Source organism: Engraulis encrasicolus, chromosome 10 (genome assembly GCF_034702125.1).
Source record: "Engraulis encrasicolus isolate BLACKSEA-1 chromosome 10, IST_EnEncr_1.0, whole genome shotgun sequence".
Classification (NCBI taxonomy): Eukaryota; Metazoa; Chordata; class Actinopteri; order Clupeiformes; family Engraulidae; genus Engraulis; species Engraulis encrasicolus.
In genome coordinates, this window is record NC_085866.1 from 3,701,543 (window position 1) to 3,721,108 (window position 19,566).

The window sequence follows — 19,566 nt, forward strand, 5'->3', positions numbered from 1 at the left end:
CCATCTTTCTCTTTCCGCTATTTCTGTCCTCTGTTATGATCATCTGGTGTCTGGTGACACCTTCATCTGTTGCGGCCGCTGACCGCAGGTTTACCCATTTGGCTTTATGACTGTAATGGAGGGGAGCGGAGCGGCAGGCAGTTGTGTAGAGGAGGCCTGACACTCTTTAAGTGGCTACAAGACAGACCATCCAGAGGCCTGTCATCTGTCACGTGTGGAATGCAGTCAGTGTGCTGATCTGATCGCTGTAGAGTACGGTCTCTGTGTCCAGTGGGGGCGAGTGAGTGGACTATAAATAACCCCCACAAGCCTGTCAGCCTGCCAGCTGCAATTTGGCATCGGGGCTCCAGAGACGCAAACGACCCACGGGCCCTGCAGGCTATAGGACTGGGGATCCGAGAGGGTGGGTGGGAGAAGAGAACACAGGCCCTGCAGGCTATAGGACTAGGGAGCCGAGAGGGTGGGTGAAGAGAACAGGGGCCCTGCGAGCTGTAGACCCAGGGAGCCGAGAGGGTGGGTGGGAGAGGAGAACACAGGCCCTGCATGCTATAGGCCTAGGCTCCAGAGAACACAAGAGAACACAGGCCCTGCAGGCTATAGGCCCAGGCTCCAGAGAACACAGGCCCTGTGAGCTATAGGCCCAGGCTCCAGAGAACACAAGAGAACACAGGCCCTGCGAGCTGTAGGCCCAGGCTCCAGAGACTCAAGAGAACACAGGCCCTGCGAGGCGAGCTATAGGCCTAGGAGGCCCAGGGGGTGGGTGGGAGAAGAGAACACATACTACCATAATGCGATAAGATAAAACACACACGTTACACAATGTCTCAGGCACGGCCAGCTCAAGGAGAAGTCCAGATGAAATCCTCCCACCCCCCTCATTTAGATGGAGTGAGGCATGGCCACTGGCCAGCTCAAGGAACAGATAAAAATGGAGCAGAAAATCCTGGTTGAAGCTGACTTTTTCAGTTTTATCTTGTCTTTTGGTTGTCCTGCTCCCAGGTCAGACGGTTTTTTGGGATGTGAGGGCTTGAAACTACTCCTACAGCTGAAGGAAAAGTCCAGATGAAATCCTCCCTCCACCTCCTCATTTAGATAGTAGTGTTTTTTGTGCTCTGTTGGAATGGGGGCAGGAGTGAGAGTCAGTGGCGGCTGGACACATTATACACACCCAGGAATTCAGCAGTCAGTTGCGATTTTTTTGGACGTGCCATAGTTGACCTTGTGTGCCTCCTCTGTACACGTGAATAATGAGGTCGACTCCGTCACTACTTCAGGTTTAGATGAAGTTGTTACGAATGAGTTACTCAGTTGGGGTGCGTTTCCCGAAAGCGTAGTTGCTAGCCAGTTAGCAACTTGGGTAGTTGACATTGGGAAATTGCATTGCAAACAACAAAGTAGCTAATATACAGTAGTTAGCAACTATGATTTCGAGGGTTGTTCCCTGGGTTGTTGCTGAGCAGGTTCCATTTTATAACTTTAGTGTAAAAGTGCTACCAGTCTGGTATAGCAACTAGAACTTTTTCCCCCTTGATTTTTTTATGGTCTAGACTCTTTCCTCAATGGTTTGTTACTATTAAAACTATATGGTATAAATGATTTTGTATGACGTATGAAAAATGTGCAAGATTTGTTTGAAAAAAAGACACTGAATGAAAACCCAAGGTTGCAATACAGTACATAATGAGGAGCCTAGCGAAGTCAACTACTGAATCAAATGCGATAAACTGTACAGCCGTGACTCACCATATCTAGTCGTGGTGAAACAACTCCAATCTTAGAAGGCTACTGCTGTACTACTGCAACTACTGGCATGTACTTGTTTTGCTACATTGCTTTAATAGGCGGCCTACTATTTAATAACACAGTTATGCGTGTGGTTGTTATACTATCAAAGTAACTTGTGATAAGGCCGCAATAAATCTGGGAACAAGGAGGAATACTGTAAAACAAAAAAGCGACAGTAAATCAAAACACTGCCGTCTCCACATGTCAAACAAAATGGATTGAGTGCAGAGAGATGTCTCTGTTAACTTGAGCCAAGCTGCCTGGAGGTATCTGCAAAGTCTCATCAGCAGTAATATACAACAGCTCCGCTGCTCCCTACTCCCCACCCATGTTCTTCCCACACAAAGTGCAGTAACTAACTAAGACATATTTTCTCAAAATTTTGTCAGACCTTAGACTGAAATAGTCTTTATAACACCTCGTTTATTTTGGGTCAAAGCCCTGCGGTCCAAATGTGTCCCGTTTTAGAGATATTGCCATATCAAATTTGCAGTAACTACAATATCCAACCTAATACCAATATTCTGAAGGCCTTTTTCTCATGTTTCATGTTGGTGTAGTTACCGCATGTTGCCTTTGTAGGGCAGTGCTCCGTCCTCCCCACCCATGTTCATCTTCCCACGCTACACTACAGTGAGGGTACCACGGCCTGGTTTGGCCTGGTTTGGCCTGGTTTGGCCTGGCCTGGCCTGCCCCGGTGGTATCGCCAGGGCCACTGACAGCTTTGACTGGGCCCAGGACAAAGTCATCTGAAAGGGCCCCGGACAAAGTCATCTGAAAGGGCCCAGGACAAAGTCATCTGAATGCCACCCCCACACCCAATACATACAATGTAATGAGAACCCAACAACTGACCCCTTCCTTCGGTCACCAAACCACAACATTTTCTATTGATATGATGTATTTTTTGAGGGCCCCATGTTGATGTTTCGCCAAGGGCCCAAAATGGCTGTATCCGCCCCTTGGTATCACCCCCTGGTGCCGTCCACCACAGCTTCCTCTTCCCAGCCCTCTGGTAGCAGAGGTCATCCCACCACAATGTCCTGGCCCCAGGGCCCCGGGCGCTCTCACCCACGACCTCACAACAGATTCACATTGGGAATGGAGCCATGCTATCTCTCTAGTCTAGTCCTCTGAGAAGTATACTGTTATAGGCTGCCTGACAACTGTCTTGAAGACAGAAAGGAGGGAGAAAAGATTGCTGACTTTCCCTGAATGCACATCAAGGCTTTGGCTTAGCTGGCGTCCATTATCGCAGCTTTTTCAATTTACATTCCAGTGGCCGGTAGATCTCAGCGTGGAGTGGAGTGTACCAGAGTCTTATCTACAAAATAAGAGTATAGTGCACACGGCCAACCCATGGCCTAGTTATCTGGGAAATCTCTGCTGAATCTGATCTATGCAAATCAGTTGGCTTCTGGGCCACTGGGATAGTGTTTGCGTAGAGTAGACATTTAAGAAAGTCTGATGGTTATCAGAAGTCTTGTCTCTGCCAGTTTGTTTACGAAGCAAACCTCTAATTTAAAGATGCCGTCAACCTACCTCAACTGTTTACTTTGGCCCCCAACGCACATTTTAAAAGGCAGAAGAGAAGAGAGTCTGCGATAGAGGTTTTGATATGTCAGCTCAGTGCACAAATTGAATTACTGTACAACCCCCCCCTGCTCTGTCCTCTGTGGACCGGAGGCAATGTGTTGATGTGCTTGGCTGGGTGTCGGTTATGTAATTGTCTATGGATTTCCACTGTGGGAACCGGGACTAGTTGGAGAGTACTGTATGAAGGGAAAACAGAGAACCGTAGAGAGAGCGATGTGATTGTGAGAGAAGATTCACCCAACACTGTATTTTTACAATTGTGGGCTGTGTCTATAAGTCTACCAAGAGTGGCAAGAATCATTTGTGGCCTACTTATGGATTTCACATGTGTGTATTTTACATTCTACTAGAGCTGTCATGTTTTATATTAGATGTATGCATACTGTCTGTATGTGAGGATCAGTCTTTTTTTAGAAAGTGCGTTCTACTCCCAACTGTTTCTTACAAGGTCTTCGGGTGCGAGCAAACAGCAAAGTTCATGTTTAATAAAAAAAAGCCGCACTCTAGGCCTAGGCCGAAACGTCTGTCTGTCATGCTAACCCAGTAGATTAAAACTGCAAGAATTACACCCTAGAGTGCAGCTTTTTTACTTAACATGTATGTGAGGATCACCAGTCTTGCAACATGTTGGGCTTTCTGTAAAAATCAGCATTTGACCTATCTGTCTCATTCTCCATCCGCTGAGTTGTTCAAGCAGGCATGATTCACCATGAAAAACTCTTGGTCTCATGTCCAGATGTCCAGGTTGACATGGTGATGATGCATTTCCAAAGCCTGAGCGTTCATTGCTAATCTTCTTTAAGCTGCGCTATTATGTCTGTAGCTAATTCTCAAGGGGCAGCGTTTCCTTTTTGTCATCACCTAAGACCACGCCCTGTGGCTCTGTGATTGAGTCGCAGCGGAAGCGCTCTAGACATCTAGACATCCGTCAGACCGCTGACATCTGAGCTGTGGAGACACTGGCTGGCAGCATCAGGAGAGAGAGGGAGACGGACTAAACCTGAGAAGGAGAGAGAGAGAGAGAGAGAGAGAGAGAGAGAGAGAGAGAGAGAGAGAGAGAGAGAGAGAGAGAGAGAGAGAGAATGGATGTTGTTGTTGAGTGTTAAAAGTTTTCACAATGGTTCAGGAGTGATTTCTTTATGAACGTCTGAACAGATAAGATTGAGATTTAGTAGTCGGATACCATTGTTTAGACAGCAATCAGTGGGTCAGTGTTTTTTTGTCACAGTGGCCCAGATCAGTGTTTCCCAACCTTTTTTGTCTCTCGTACCCTAAGCCTTTTCTTTATGCCATGAGACCCCCTACTGTAACTCATGTTCTTTACCTCTCTCTCTATCCCAGTGTGACCATGCTCCATGCATTTGCTAAAATTATTTTTTTCAAGAACCCCCTGCAGTGTGCTCGCGTACTCCTAGTGGTACACATACCCCTGGTTAGGAACCACTGGCCTAGATGACCAAATGTTTAGAAAAGGGTGATGAAGTTCTTGTTTTTTTTCAGTTCTTTTTCGACTATCCCTTCCTCCTTGTTGTACAGCATATGTTGTACCTTCTACTGCCAAATATTATCTGTTCTGTAATTCTTTCCATATCTTTTGAAAACTGATGTGTAAGGTTTGGCAGTTTCCCCTCATTACACTGTGGTTAGCTCACTTTGAGCTGACTGATGGTGTTGTTGGTCCTCTGAAACGAACAGCCGATTTTACGGCCGCACTGAAAGGAGTCCGCAAGACGAATTACACTGCATTACACGAACCATTGAAGCAACCTGTCACCATGGCCTGAATGGGGGATATTGTCTTTGAAACCCGTGCGGCAAATCATTGGCCATGGCAAATTAGCACATCCAGTAGCGTCTGGGTCGGCCCCAAAGATCCATGACAGTGTGACATTCTGCAGGACCCAATAGAATGTGGGGTCAGTGCCAGAGAACTCCCTCGCCGGACAGTAGGCTGGATTCTTCTGGCCGGCGCTGCGCTGCGCTGTGTGGAGTATGCCCTGGAGGCCTAACGCGTCTGCTGTGCTCTGCTCTGCTCTGCTCTGCTCTGCTCTCCTCGCCTCTCGCTGTCTCCCCTCCTGGGAACACTTCCAAACAATACAGGCCGTTCAGGAGCAGCAGATTCTTGCTGGAGAGAGAGGCGTCACTTTTTATGCTTTTTCTGCAAGGGTGAAAAAAATTATGGTCGCCCCTCTCCTCTCTGTCACAAGTGAAAGACCAATGCCCTAGATGTTCACAGTAAACCACAGTGTGAAATGGATGGGAATTTTCTGGTCTTTTCTGAACCTTTTTCTGGAATGCAGTCGTAAAATTCTTGGATATCACGGACAGGAAATACACAGTACATGGGCTGCTGCCAGTCGTAAACCATTCACTATTAACTGTTACTCATGAAAACAAATAAAGAAATCCTGGTGAATTTCTGCATTTGAGGCCCGCGTTACTCATGAAAAACAAATGGAGAAATTCTGGTGGATTTCTGCATTCGAGGCCCTTTGGAGAACGCACCCAGTCACCCCGGGGTGTACAAACGACACAGTCTTCAGGGAAAGAGTCGAGACTGAGAGTAGCGAGTAGAGAGAGAGAGAGAGAGTGGGACTCCTCACTTAGCATGTAGACAAACTATCTCAGTGACAGGCCTAATATTATCATGCGCAGCTGAACGCACGTGTGGCGCGCTGCCATTTCCTCTCCCCTGCTCCATACATGAGGTCAATAGCAAGCTGCCTCCACAAAGGAGCGCTTCTCTCCACGCTTTTCTAAAGGACTCCGGTGTTGTGAAGGGAGCCTGTGTGTCTCGCCCCCCCGAGAATAGTGTCCCTTTTGAGTCTGGGGCAGCGTGTGTGAACCACTGACACTTGTTGCCGTTTCCGCACAGGGATATAGACACAGAGAGAGAGAGAGAGAGAGTAGGGACCACGGTGCTGGTGCCTTTTCTATTGACTCATTCATGGTTGGTAAGGATTAAATAGCTTTTAAGTGGAGGGATGTACACATGCATTTAAAACACAAATATCCTTATCATCACTCTCATTAGTATTGCTTTAAAATAACTAGATGTTGCACCTCACGCTGTTATATTGCTGTGTCAAAACAGCTCCGTTATCTCTAAAATTTCCTCATATTTGCTTAGAGGAAATGGGCCAGAAAATAAGCAAATAGAGTTTTGAATAGTTGCTTTTGTAACCCTACTGGCAACCGGTCCCATCCCCCTCGAGCAGTAACAGTCGCCTGCTGATTTGGCTTCGGGGTTTCCTTATAGCAAGCAGCTGTAGTGAACAGGGCTGGGCTGGGATAAAAAACGGGCCCGGGCATTTTTGGTGTAGACAAACCCCTCACAGTGCCCCTCTGTTGTCTACATTAAAGAGTGATCAATGGGCTGCCCCTCTCTAAATGGTGGACTGGTGGTCTCTAACCGCATGAATAGACCAGGCGCGATGCGATTCAAGCGACCGAGTGCAGCAGCAAGCGATACGAGCGATTGAAGAGACTAGAGTATGTCCGTACAGGCAGAAGGCAAAGCATCCAAACATTCCCATTGGCTGTGGTCACTGACCTCTGTACAGTCATTGGCTGTCGTGGCTAGTCGCCGGACCGCGTCATAGAAAGTTGAAAGGATTTCAACTTCAAACTGTCGCTCTCGTCGTGCGAATCGCCTCTAGTCTCCAGAATCGCTTTTGTCACGCGACTCAATACAAAGTCAATTACTTCCATCACTCGCCTCGCTCATGTCGCGCTTGATCTATTTGTGCGGTAAAGGGCAAAGAAACAAACTAAAAACAATGACATGTAGCATCTGTCCCCTGAGGACTGTCTGCCCACCGGGATAATGCCCTGTATTCCATATGGCCTGTCCAGGCCTGGTAGTGAATGTTGGTCTGAGTTAACTGGCCTAAAGGGTCTGAAGAGCATGCCTTCCCTGTATGCTAATTGCATATAATGACATGCAGTGTTGTGCTGTAAAAGGCTTCATTGCTCCTTTGTGGGGTAGTCAAGCCTGAAACGCACAAGTAAACACTGGACGGCCAGTAGAAAATGCAAGTGTGTTATTTTGTCCTTCAGTGGACCATGAGAGACACAATGTAACTGTCAATTCTAAGGCCATTGTACTGCGTTGTCATGAACAGACATGAGCGAGACTTGGCTAAGGTTTTAGTTATTATGTCTCTGGAATAACGCTTTGACACTTTCACACTCATGTCCGTGTTAAGGTTGTAACCAGTTCTACTTTTATACTTCTAATATTCAATTGCTATTTCACAGCTGGCTCGTTTTACATTTCTGCCATTCAAAGGCAAAGTGCAGTAACTCTATATTTAGTCGAAATTGAGTTTAGACTGAAAATGGTCTTCATTACAAATAACTGTCAAATTTGCAGCATGCACAATATCCAACCTAATGCCAAGGCTTTGACAGCATTTTTTTCTCAGTTTTAATGTTGGCGTTGTTAATGCACTTTGCCTTTGTAGGGCAGATTTGTTGGCCAGTGTATCATTGTAATCTTCAAACAAATCCTCATGCAAATCGTAATAACTGTTTTATTTCCTCTTTTTCTAGGTGTTTCCTGAAACGATGTTCTGTATCACGTGATGAGTAAAGGAGACAGCCCTCCTGACATTAATGTCCAAGACAAATGGTGAGTAACAAACATTTTGGAAATAACTTTAGTTTGATGAGCACATTGGTAAATTCATTATAATGTCGCAGTTGCATCATTATTGTCCATTTGACTGTCACAAACATAGTGCTTTCAAAGCATCTAGCAAAGGCTGCAGATCATTGGGCATTTTTTATGAGTTTTGTCATCCTTTTGCTGAGAAGTACCTGATTCATCATTGCTGGTACTGTAAGGACTAGAGTATCCTATTTCTCTAGATGAGCACATTGCTAAATTCTTTGTAAATCATTATACGTAATTACAGCTCTCCGTTTGACTGTGACTAACAGATAGTGGCTTCAAATCATCTAGTAATAAAAGCTGCAGATCCCGGGGCATGCCGAGGACTTGTCTTTTTAAGCAGTTTGCCATCCTTTTTCTGCTATCCTCTTGCACTATAACAACCCCATCCTATTTCTCCATTCATTTCCTTAAACAGTTCAATAAAGACGCTTTTGCACACCTCTGTAGTTGGGCAGGTGCGTAGGATGTTATCCCAGCGTGGTTGTCAGTCAAGTGCAAAGAAATCCAGCACACTCTCCATTCCACCAACAAACTTTAATACAACGTTTCGGTCATCCGACCTTCTTCCATTCATTTCCTTCTCCCAGTGCTCGGGATGGCCATCGTATGTGTCCTCCTCCACCTCCACCTCCACCTCCTCCTCCTCCTCGGTGCCTTGGGTAGCGTCCGGTCCGAAGACCGTGACCCTGATGCGGAGGACCACGAACCGCGCCGCTACCCCCGCTTCTCCTCGGACAGCACGGTGTTCGAGCACCTGGCGTTGCACCCGGACCCAGCGGTTGGCACGGTGTACGTGGGGGCGCGCGACCGCCTCTTCCAGCTGGACGGCCTGGACGGCCTTCGCCTGGAGCAGGAGGAGCACACGGGCCCCGTGAGGGACAGCAAGGACTGCCTGCCGCCTGTCACTGAGGCCCTGTGTCCACACGCCAGCTACACCAGCAACCACAACAAGCTGCTGCTGGTGGACCCATACTCCAGGTAGCCAGGGACCACACACACATACACGCACAACACAAACACATAGACATAGACACATGCAAACACAACAAGGTGCTGCTGGTGGACCCCTACTCAAGGTAAGGGTGGAAATCACCAGCCTGGGCAAAAGCAGACTGTTGACTCTGTCACACAGTCTTCAACAAGCTAAGAAGAATCCGTTTCCGTGCAGGGTGGTTGAGTGTCTGACCCTACTCTGCAATTTAAATTAATTGGAGTTCTGAATTCCGATTAAAATTCAAATTGTGCTCTATTAGCACGACGGTTACGATAGGTTGCCAAAGCATACAAATAACAAGACAAAAGTTTGAATAGTGTTACCTTTACCAATCAGTAACAGACTCCGCGGGAGTTCTACGGCACCACTCTCAACTGTTTGCTGATTGGCAGAACCGTGAGTGAACCGAGCGAGGAGGTTTGGGCCAGACTATGTATGGAGCCAAAATCTTTCGGTGGAAGTACGTAGGATGGTATCGGCAGGCTAGTAAATCACACCCTTCGTTTCGATTTTTTAGGCCAACGATTCAATTATTTTCAATACTTAAGAATGCTCCACGATTCGATTAATTTCGATTCGATTCAAATCAATAGTTCATATTGTTTTTTTCTTACAGGCATGGCTTATGTGTGACGTGACTTTTTTATCCTGCACCTGTGTCTTGTATGTGCGCACCACAACTTAACTTTACGTGTGACTTAACTAAAGCTGAAATATCTGCATGCATTTCATTTGAGGGGCATCTTTATTATGGCAGTATTGAATTGTGATCCAAAGACCGGTCATGGAATTTCTGTGAATATCATATTTTGAAAAGTTTTCCTGAGAATCCATAAGAGTTTATCTGATGGCCAGTACATTAAGTGAATATGGTTACAGTTTTTGTTATGTACGGTAAAAACTTTATTGTTTGGTGTATACTTTTTTCTTACTGGTTATATTTGTCAAGATAACTACTTTTTTTCTTCTTCAGTTCTGTATGGTGTAAGATGTACTATATGTATAAATGACTCACTGATGTTTTATTGCATATTGATCTTGTGGGTAGACGCACAGTCAGGGGCAGAGCTATGGGGAGGGCAAGCAGGGCACTTGCCCCAGGGCCCAGAGCCCTCCCTTATTGGTGGTGGGGGCCCTATTTGAGCTTTAAAAGCTTAACCCCATAAGTTTTAACTTTTCTTTTTACCGCCACTGGCACAGTTCAGTTTTTGGGGTCTGGAAAGTCGTGGAAAATCATGAAATTTTATATCTGAATTAGAGTGGGAACCCTGTTATGGTCAGTATTGAATTGTGGGCTGTAGGATTGTTGCATGGATTCTTCTCGATGATTATTTCCCCCCCTATCTCTATCTATTCTCCAGGCAGCTCATCACCTGTGGCAGCGTGCACCAGGGCACCTGCCAGAAGCGCAGCCTGGACTCGGTCAGCCAGGTGCTGTTCGCCGCCGAGCGGCCCGTGGACACGCAGGTAATTACAAAAGTTGTACACAGTAAGTGTGGAGAGGCAGTCTTTAGCTGTACTATGCACGTGTAACGGAGGCTAACTAGCAGAGTTGGCGTGGAACATTGGTAAACCTCCCTCCGATAGCCTCATACAGTGCAGATGCCGCAGTATCGTACTGTGTCTCCCATTGCCGGACCATTGTAGTTGACGAGGCTGCAGGTTCGATCCCCGAGGGGGGTGAACAGGTGCAAGATGACCACCGTCACACACGCACTACTGATAGTTTTAAATCTAGACTCAAGACAAAGCTGTTCTCAGAGGCCTTCCCCTAGCAGCATTTTTAATCCTTCTTTTTACTTTGATTATAGCAAATTATCTGTTTTATCGTTTCATTTGAAGTTTTTATTTGTATTTTCTTTGATCATAATTTGATATGTTTTTATGTTTTTGATATCTTTTTATTGTAATTATTTAATGTTGTTTTAATTTTTCTCTGACTTGACTTTGGCAGCACGTGGCGGCCAACGACCCGGCCGTGTCCACCGTGGGCCTGGTGGTGAGTCCGCGTCCCGGCCAGCCGCCCGTGCTCTACGTGGGCCGCGGCTACACCAGCAGCCAGCCGCCCATCTCCACGCGCCACCTGCACGCCGAGCCCGTCTTCTCCTACGAGGAGACCGCCAAGCTCACCGTTGCCGGCCGCCAGTCTGAGTACGACCACCACTTCGTGACGTCCTTCTCCCGCCGAGACCATGTCTACTTCCTCTTCTACCGCCGGGACCTCAAGGCCGCCTCCAGGGAGTACCGGACGTTTGCGGCGCGGGTGTGTCTGGACGACGCGGCGTACTACTCGTACGTGGAGGTACCCCTGGTGTGCCACTCGGTCTCCACGGGGAAGAACTACAACCTGCTCCAGGCGGCCCACCTGGGCAACACCAGCTCCGGGAGCCAGCTGCTGGTGGGGGTCTTCTCCCCCTGGGTCAGCTCCGCCGTGGGGCCCGGGGACGAGGCCGCACTCTGCTTCTACCAGCTGGACCAGATCGACCGGCAGATGGACGAGACGCGAGACTTGTGCTACACTCAGATGGGCTTCGGGGAGGGCGCCGCTGCCGCAGAGGTGGCGTACATCGAGTACGACGTCAAGTCCAGCTGTGCCAGCCTGCCTAGGGTGAGAGGAACATTCAGCATTACATTACACTACATTACATTACATTACATTACATTACATATTCATAGCTGCCCAGGGATAAGAGGAACATTCAGCATTACATTACATTACATTACATTACATTAGATACTCTTAGCTGACAGAGGTCAAGAGAGTCCTTGTGCACAAGCCTACAGTAACGGTAGGGACACATACACGCGAATTTGCGAACTTTGCCATTCATTCCTATGAGAGAGGCGAAGGCAAGCGATGGCGAGGTGAAGGCAAGCGATGGCAAGCGAACAGGAGCGAAGCGAAGCGAAATTATTAAAGAAAGTTTAATGTTATACAAATGAGGAGCGAATTCGCCTGCCACGGCCTAATCAAATCAACAACATAAGTGTTCCATTCCATTTGATTCGCCGCGACGACCTGATGACGGTTGGATTTCGCCTCTCTTCACTTCGCCTTGCTTCGCCTCCTTTGTGTCCCTACCGTAATGCAGGTGCAGGCGTGAGGCAGGAACACTTGATCAAAGATGAGATTTCAGAAGACACCGCAATTTTCTTACAGTTCTTTTTTCGTGGTTTACTTTTTGGAAGCGAACGGTTTCGAAAAAATAAAGTACGGAAAAAGAACTGTAAGTAGTGTGTGGTGTCTTCTGAATTTTCAACTCTTAGCTGACACTTTGATCCAAAGTGGTTTACCCGCATAGGCTGTGTGTATCTTCTTTCCCAGCTTCTTATGGTTTTGTCCTACTTGTCTTAAGTTGTGTGTATTCAAGTTCATATCCTATGTCCTGCTATTCCTAGTGTAAGCTGTGTGCATATCTTGCCTATGGCAGCATGCTCTGGTCCTGCGTGTTTTTTTATGTTCGCATGTTTATGTCCTGCATGTTTTTTGCGTCTTCATTTTTTATGCCTTTGCTCTTTGTATTTATGTTGTCTTTTGTGAGATGTCTGCGTTTCTGCTGATTTGTCTGCATGTGTGTGTCCTAGATAATGTGTGTAGCCGTGTAGCTGCTGCTTTCTTGGCTAGGGCTCACTTGGAAAATAGGCAACAGCCTCAGCGTAACTACCCTGGTGGAATAAAGGAGAAATACATAAAATGAATAAATTAAATATTTACAGAACATTGTTTACGCTGGCTGGAGTGCACAAGTAGCCAGGCCACGCCCTCCTAGTGACGCAACACCTCTGCCATTGCTTCTAGTCAGGCCCAGAGCAATCTAAATATCGTTTCTCCTGCTAAATCGGGAACTCCACCAATTTTGTTGGAAACCAGTCAATCAGAAGCAAACCTAGGGAGGCATTTGGGAAACGTTAATTGTTATGCTCTTGGTCAGACCGATTCTTGAAGATATTTGAAAGGCGATGATAATCAGGCTAGTGCGCAAGGGCACTTCAACCATAGATGGAGGTGTAGGGAGAGGTAAGGGAGGGTGGTATTCGAACCTGCAACCCTCTGATCTTAAAGGGGTATGCCACTATTTTGGGGCTTAATACAGTTAAAATCGTTGGCCAGGGTTTATAAAGGTGGTAAAGTGTCTTATTTTTCATGTAAGCAGTTGTCTTGTTTTAAGACAAGTTAAAAGATGGAGTATGTCGCTAAGCTAGTGAAAGTCAATGGATCCGTGTGCGACATATTTAAAGCAAGACAACGCTTAACATGAAAAATAAGACACTTTACCACCTTTATAAACCCCAGCCAACGATTTTAACTGTATTAAGCCCCAAAATAGTGGTATACCCCTTTAAGACCATCTCCCTAGTAGCCACGGTTGCCCCAGAGAAGGAAAGATCACATACTACAATTCACATACATTATTTCCGTAGTTTAGTCATAGGCAACTTGGTTTCAGATACAATGCATGTACAGTATTTGTTCCATATATTCACCGCATTATGCCGGTTTCTAAACAAGGCAATTCCTCAACTTAGAGACGATGAAAGTATTTGTACTGAGTGAACTAGGTTGTAGCTGCTGCTAAATTCAGGTCATCCATCATTGGTCTAGTTCTTTGTGTAGGAAGAAAATAGTTTTTAAAAAGCTCTCATATTGTCATACATACTGCCTGTTGTCCGCTTTTCAGCACCATGTGACATCTCCTGTAGCGTTCCCGTTTTAAATGAGCATGAGTAATGCGACATACTCGCTATGCTGCGAGCAGGGCTGGGCTGTACTGACGGAGAAATAGGGCCCGGGCACTTTTGGCTTAAAGGGGCCTCTCATAATGAGTGGCACAGAACTGACTCACCGGTTGGCCCCTCACCCTTGTGGGCGCCTATTTTCAGAAATGTAATTATTTTTTTTATTTTTTTTTTTAAGAAAATAGGGGGCCCACGAGGGTGCGGGGCACACCGGGAAATGCCCGCTATGCCATGTGGCCAGTCCAGCCCTGCACTGTGGGCACTCTGGCATGTTGTTGACAAAGCTTTTGGCATTGAAGCAGCAGTGAAACGAGGCGATAGGAGGGACTGGAGGGATAGGAGGGTAGGCTGGAAGGAGGGCAGCTCGTCAGCCAAGGGACGCGCCTTAATGAGGCCCATGGCATGTCGAATGGACAGCAGTGGGGATGCAGCAGCAGTAGCAGCAGTGGGGATGGGATGGATCCCAGACAGTAGTCCAAGCCAGGAGCAGCAACAGCAGCAGCAGCAATAGCAGAAGCAGCAGCAATAGCAGCAGCAATAGCAGCAGCAATAGCAGCAGCAATAGCAGCAGCAATAGCAGCAATAGCAGCAATAGCAGCAGCAGCAGCAATAGCAGCAGCAGCAGCAGCAGCAGCAGCAGCAGCAGCAATAGCAGCAGCAGCAATAGCAGCAGCAGCAGCAGCAATAGCAGCAGCAGCAGCAGCAGCAGCAATAGCAGCAGCAGCAGCAGCAGCAATAGCAGCAGCAGCAGCAGCAGCAATAGCAGCAGCAGCAGCAGCAGCAGCAATAGCAGCAGCAGCAATAGCAGCAATAGCAGCAGCAGCAGCAGCAGCAATAGCAGCAGCAGCAGCAGCAGCAGCAATAGCAGCAGCAGCAATAGCAGCAGCAGCAGCAGCAGCAGCAATAGCAGCAGCAGCAATAGCAGCAGCAGCAGCAGCAGCAGCAGCAGCAGCAATAGCAGCAGCAGCAGCAGCAATAGCAGCAGCAGCAGCAATAGCAGCAGCAGCAATAGCAGCAGCAGCAATAGCAGCAGCAGCAATAGCAGCAGCAGCAGCAGCAATAGCAGCAGCAATAGCAGCAGCAGCAGCAATAGCAGCAGCAGCAATAGCAGCAGCAGCAATAGCAGCAGCAGCAATAACAGCAGCAGCAATAACAGCAGCAGCAATAACAGCAGCAGCAATAACAGCAGCAGCAATAACAGCAGCAGCAATAACAGCAGCAGCAATAGCAGCAGCAGCAATAGCAGCAGCAATAGCAGCAGCAGCAGCAATAGCAGCAGCAGCAATAGCAGCAATAGCAGCAGCAGCAATAGCAGCAGCAATAGCAGCAGTAGCAGCAGCAGCAGCAGCAGCAGCAGCAGCAGCAGCAGCAATAGCAGCAGCAGCAGCAGCAATAGCAGCAGCAGCAGCAGCAGCAGCAGCAGCAGCAGCAGCAATAGCAGCAGCAGCAGCAGCAGCAGCAATAGCAGCAGCAGCAGCAATAGCAGCAATAGCAGCAGCAGCAATAGCAGCAGCAGCAATAGCAGCAGCAGCAGCTAGGGTCCCTGACCTCTTCCTGACCCCAGTAGCCTCCTCCTGTCTGCCTGGGCTGGCTGAACTAGCGGGGCCGGCCAGCGCCATTTAATGGGATCGTTAGGGATCTATAAAACAAACAAGGCAGAGCGCCCCTAATGAACTGGGCTCAGGAGAACAAGCCCTCAGGAAGAGGAGAGGAGGAGAAGGAGAAGAAAAGGATAAGAAGAAGAGGGAGAAAAGAAGAAGAAGAAGAAGAAGGAGAAGAAGAAGACGAAGAAGAAGAAAAAGAAGAAGAAAAAGAAGGAGAAGAAGAAGAAGAAGAAGAAGAAGAAGAAGAAGAAGAACAAAACTCATTCTGCAATGCACATTTTTCTGAAAGATGAAGTCACAGACATGGATGTTTATGTGAACACACGCACACGTGCATGCATGTGCGTACAGAGCACTACAGACTGCAGACAGATGCACGCGCGCGTGCACACACACACACACACACACACACACACACACACACACACACACACACACACACACACACACACACACACACACACACACACACGCAATACAAACACACAGACAGATATACAGTGTATCCTTAGCTGTCCCTGAAATCCAGTTTGTAGACATAATATTTGGCAGCAGCAGCAGCAGCAGTGATAATGGGTTTTGCGGAGGACAAAAGGAGTCACAGGTGGTCTGGCTTTCCCTGTTGTCTCAGTGGACATGAAGAGGGCAAAATGCCCTACAGTGTCCAAACAGTGAAGCAAACTAGCGGATAATCTCATTTTCCGTCAATCTGCTTAGGGCCATTTAAGAGGACCTCTGTGCTGTGCTGCTCACAAAGTGGAATGACTAAAACTCTCTACTGTACAGGAAAAAGGCTTTCCTACCTACGATGTGATGAGTGGATGATAGGATTCAGCATGACATCACCGCAGCCAGAGTGGTGTAGTAGGCTCTCTGAACTCAAGGCTATTTTTGTGCACAGCGTTAACATTTACACCTGTAAACATTTTGTTAGCAAAATAATGTTCTTTTTCAACAGCTCAACATCACTAACCTACCGGATATGAGAGACTGTTTTTTGTTGTTGTGCGTTGTTGAAATAAAGCAGCTCAATCGCCCCTACTACTTGTGTTCACACAGTGACATTTACACCCACATACATTTTATTAGCAAATAATACTCTTTTCAGAAGCTGAAAATCACTAATCTACTCGATATAAAAGAGAGATTGAGTGTTAATGTGTCCTAGAGGTGTTGATGGAATATAATCAGCTCAGAATAAAGCTGAATTAATTCAAGCTCAGCTGGAATCAATCAAACCCCCCCCCCCCGTCCTGGGCCTTCCTCGGCCTCCTCTGTGGGGCTGTGGGGTTCAAGGCAGAGACATGGAGCATATGGTATGAAACTGTGGAGGAGGAGGTTAACACAGGCATGTTTGTTTTCTTCTCTCTCTCTCTCTCTCTCTCTCTCTCTCTCTCTCTCTCTCTCTCTCTCTCTCTCTGTCTCTCTCTCTGTCTCTCTCTCTCTCTCTCTCTCTCTCTCTCTCTATCGGTCTCTATCTGTCTCTCTCTTTCTATGTGTGTGTGTGAGAGTTTGTGTGTGTGTGTTTATGTGTGTAACCATGATAATATGGATTTAAAGCCCCCCCTCTCTCTCTCTCTCCCTCTTTCTCTCTCTCTCTCTCTCTCTCTCCCTCTGTCCCTCTGTCCCCCCCCCCCTCTCTCTCTCTCTCTAAGTGTGTGTGTAAGTGTAAGTGTGTTTAAGTGTGTAACTATGAGAAAAGGGATTTAAAGCCCCCCTCTCTCTTTCTCTCTTTCTTTCTCTCTCTCTCCTCTCTCTCTCTCTCTCTCTCTCTTTCTCCTTCTCCTCTCTCTCCTCTCTCTCTCTTTCTTCCCCCCCCCCCCCTCTCCCCCCTCTCCGCAGAACACCCTGAAGGCCTACCCGTGTGGTTCAGACCACACCCCCAGCCCCATGGCCAGCCGTATGCCCGTGGAGAGCAGAGCATTGTGGGATAGCCCCTCTGCTCGCCTCACTGCGGTGGCCGTCAGTGTGCGCGACCAGCACACCATCGCCTTCCTGGGAGACGCCAAGGGCCAGTTGCACAAGGTACAACATGAGGCACAGTTGGTCTCTTTTCTTTAAAGTGAAAGAAAGAAAAAGAAAGCCCATTGGGAAACTCCAACTCCCATTGTCATTGTGACACAGCACTCCACAGCACACAAGTGAACACTGCACACTGCACACAACGAAATTGCATTTATGCCTCACCCGTGCAAGGGGGCAGCCCTCAGTGGCGCCCCATGGGGAGCAGTGCGGTGGGACGGTACCATGCTCAGGGTACCTCAGTCATGGAGGAGGATGGGGGAGAGCACTGGTTGATTACTCCCCTCACCAACCTGGCGGGTCGGGAGTCGAACCGGCAGCCTCTGGGATGCAAGTCTGACGCCCAAACCGCTCACCCATGACTGCCCACAAAAAATAAAGGGACACTGTGTGAGATTTTTAGTTGTTTATTTCCAGAATTCATGCTGCCCATTCACTAATGTTACCTTTTTCATGAATACTTACCACCAGCATCAAATTCTAAGTATTCATTATGACTGGAAAAATTGCTCTTCTCCATGGTCCGCCATTTTGAATTTCCAAAAATAGCCATTTTTGGCTGCAAAAATTACTGAACTTGGACCATACTAGAAAATATTTGTTTATTACTTAGTAAACTTTCATGTAAAGATCAAATTTGGCAATAGGCAGCCCAGTTTCAATGAGCAGCACAGTTGCAGTACCCTTTTTGACCATTTCCTGCACAGTGTCCCTTTAAAAAAATATTATTTTGGTCTTTTATTAGTTTCATTTATGATAGGACAGTGAGAGACTTGACAGGAAACGAGTGGGGAACAGGAGATGAGGAAGGTTCGGCAAAGGACCCGGGCGGCCTGAATGGAACCGGGTTGCCGGCTGGTGTAGCAGTGCGGTGCCCAGCCGGTTGGGCCACGGTGGGGCCGGCCGACTCCCCGGAGGGCTGGCACCCCTCCACTCCCCATATCTGACACAGCACTATAAATCAGTGATTTTCAACCTATGGGCCGGGGCCCACTGGTGGGCCCTGAAGGTATACCAAGTGGGCCTTGAAATAATATTCTAAAAATTATAATCACATTTTGGTGTGTGTTGCTGCTGATTTATGTGAGTTTTATTCGTAATCGGGTCAGAGGTGGGCCCCGAACATTTGTGACAATTTCGAGTGGGCCCCAAGTTGGAAAAGGTTGGGAACCCCTGCTATAAATAAATGAGTGATTGAAAAATACATCATGACAGCTCTGGGTAGGGAATGGCATGACCATATATTTGTTTAAAAACTGCATACCACAGGTAGCTTGAGAAGCATACGGCCTTCACTATGGAACTATGGTACACCACATCCCGTTTCCAAGACAGCAGTATATAAAGTAATGACTGAACACATCATAACCAGATCAGGGTAGGGAATGGCATGACGATATATTTGTTTAAAAACGGCATACCACAGGTAGCTTGAGAAGCATGAGGCTTTCACTGTGGTACGCTTACATAAGATACAGCATCTGTACGTGAAGATCCACATTCATACACATATTGAAATTATGTCAAATGAGTGAAGCCATAAACGTTGAAGCCATAAAATTAGACTTCATTTTGGAGAAAGGAAAAAGGTTTCTTCCTGTCATCCAAAAGGTTTAGTCAGTTCCGGCCTGATGTTAGGAAACCTGAAAACTCATCTCTGGATCCCTGTTGAGCCCCGGGCTATTTACTGTGACGTGCTTACACAAGGCATAGCAGTATTGCCCAAAGTTTTTCCAAACCAAACTCCACTTCCCTCTTTAGAAAAAAAACACCTCATGGACCCCTCCCCCATATCCAAGGCCAACAGCATTACGTAAAATGTAATGATTGAATGCAGCATAACAGCTCCTATAGCAGGGAATGGTGTATTTGAAGATGATATAACATTTGTTTAAAACACAGTGCATTCCATTTATACAAGATATAAGTAATGAAAATGAAAAAGGTAATATTTTAACACCTCTGTTCACATTCCTCTTGGGATTTATAGTGGATAAGCAACGGTTCACAATCCACACTTTAGGAAACTCTCCTGTGTCTTATTTACCATCTTAGTCACTTTTTAGGACATGTCTTTACTCTTCATTTTTATGGTCCCTGTTACAGTTTAGGCAACATGAAGTACACACTGCTTAGTAAGAAGTCGGACT

General features: G+C 47.0%; 1 protein-coding gene across 1 annotated transcript in view; it reads left to right on the top strand.

Moving 5' to 3' along the window:
- plxnb1a (plexin b1a) overlaps window positions 1–19,566 on the top strand; it is a 126,845-nt gene that overhangs the window by 31,405 nt on the left and 75,874 nt on the right. The window contains exons 3-7 of the mRNA XM_063207885.1: window positions 7,936–8,014; window positions 8,647–9,037; window positions 10,415–10,520; window positions 11,008–11,661; window positions 17,237–17,419. Coding sequence (XP_063063955.1) covers window positions 7,999–8,014; window positions 8,647–9,037; window positions 10,415–10,520; window positions 11,008–11,661; window positions 17,237–17,419 — 1,350 coding nt within the window. The 5' untranslated portion in view covers window positions 7,936–7,998. The remainder of the gene's footprint in view (window positions 1–7,935; window positions 8,015–8,646; window positions 9,038–10,414; window positions 10,521–11,007; window positions 11,662–17,236; window positions 17,420–19,566) is intronic.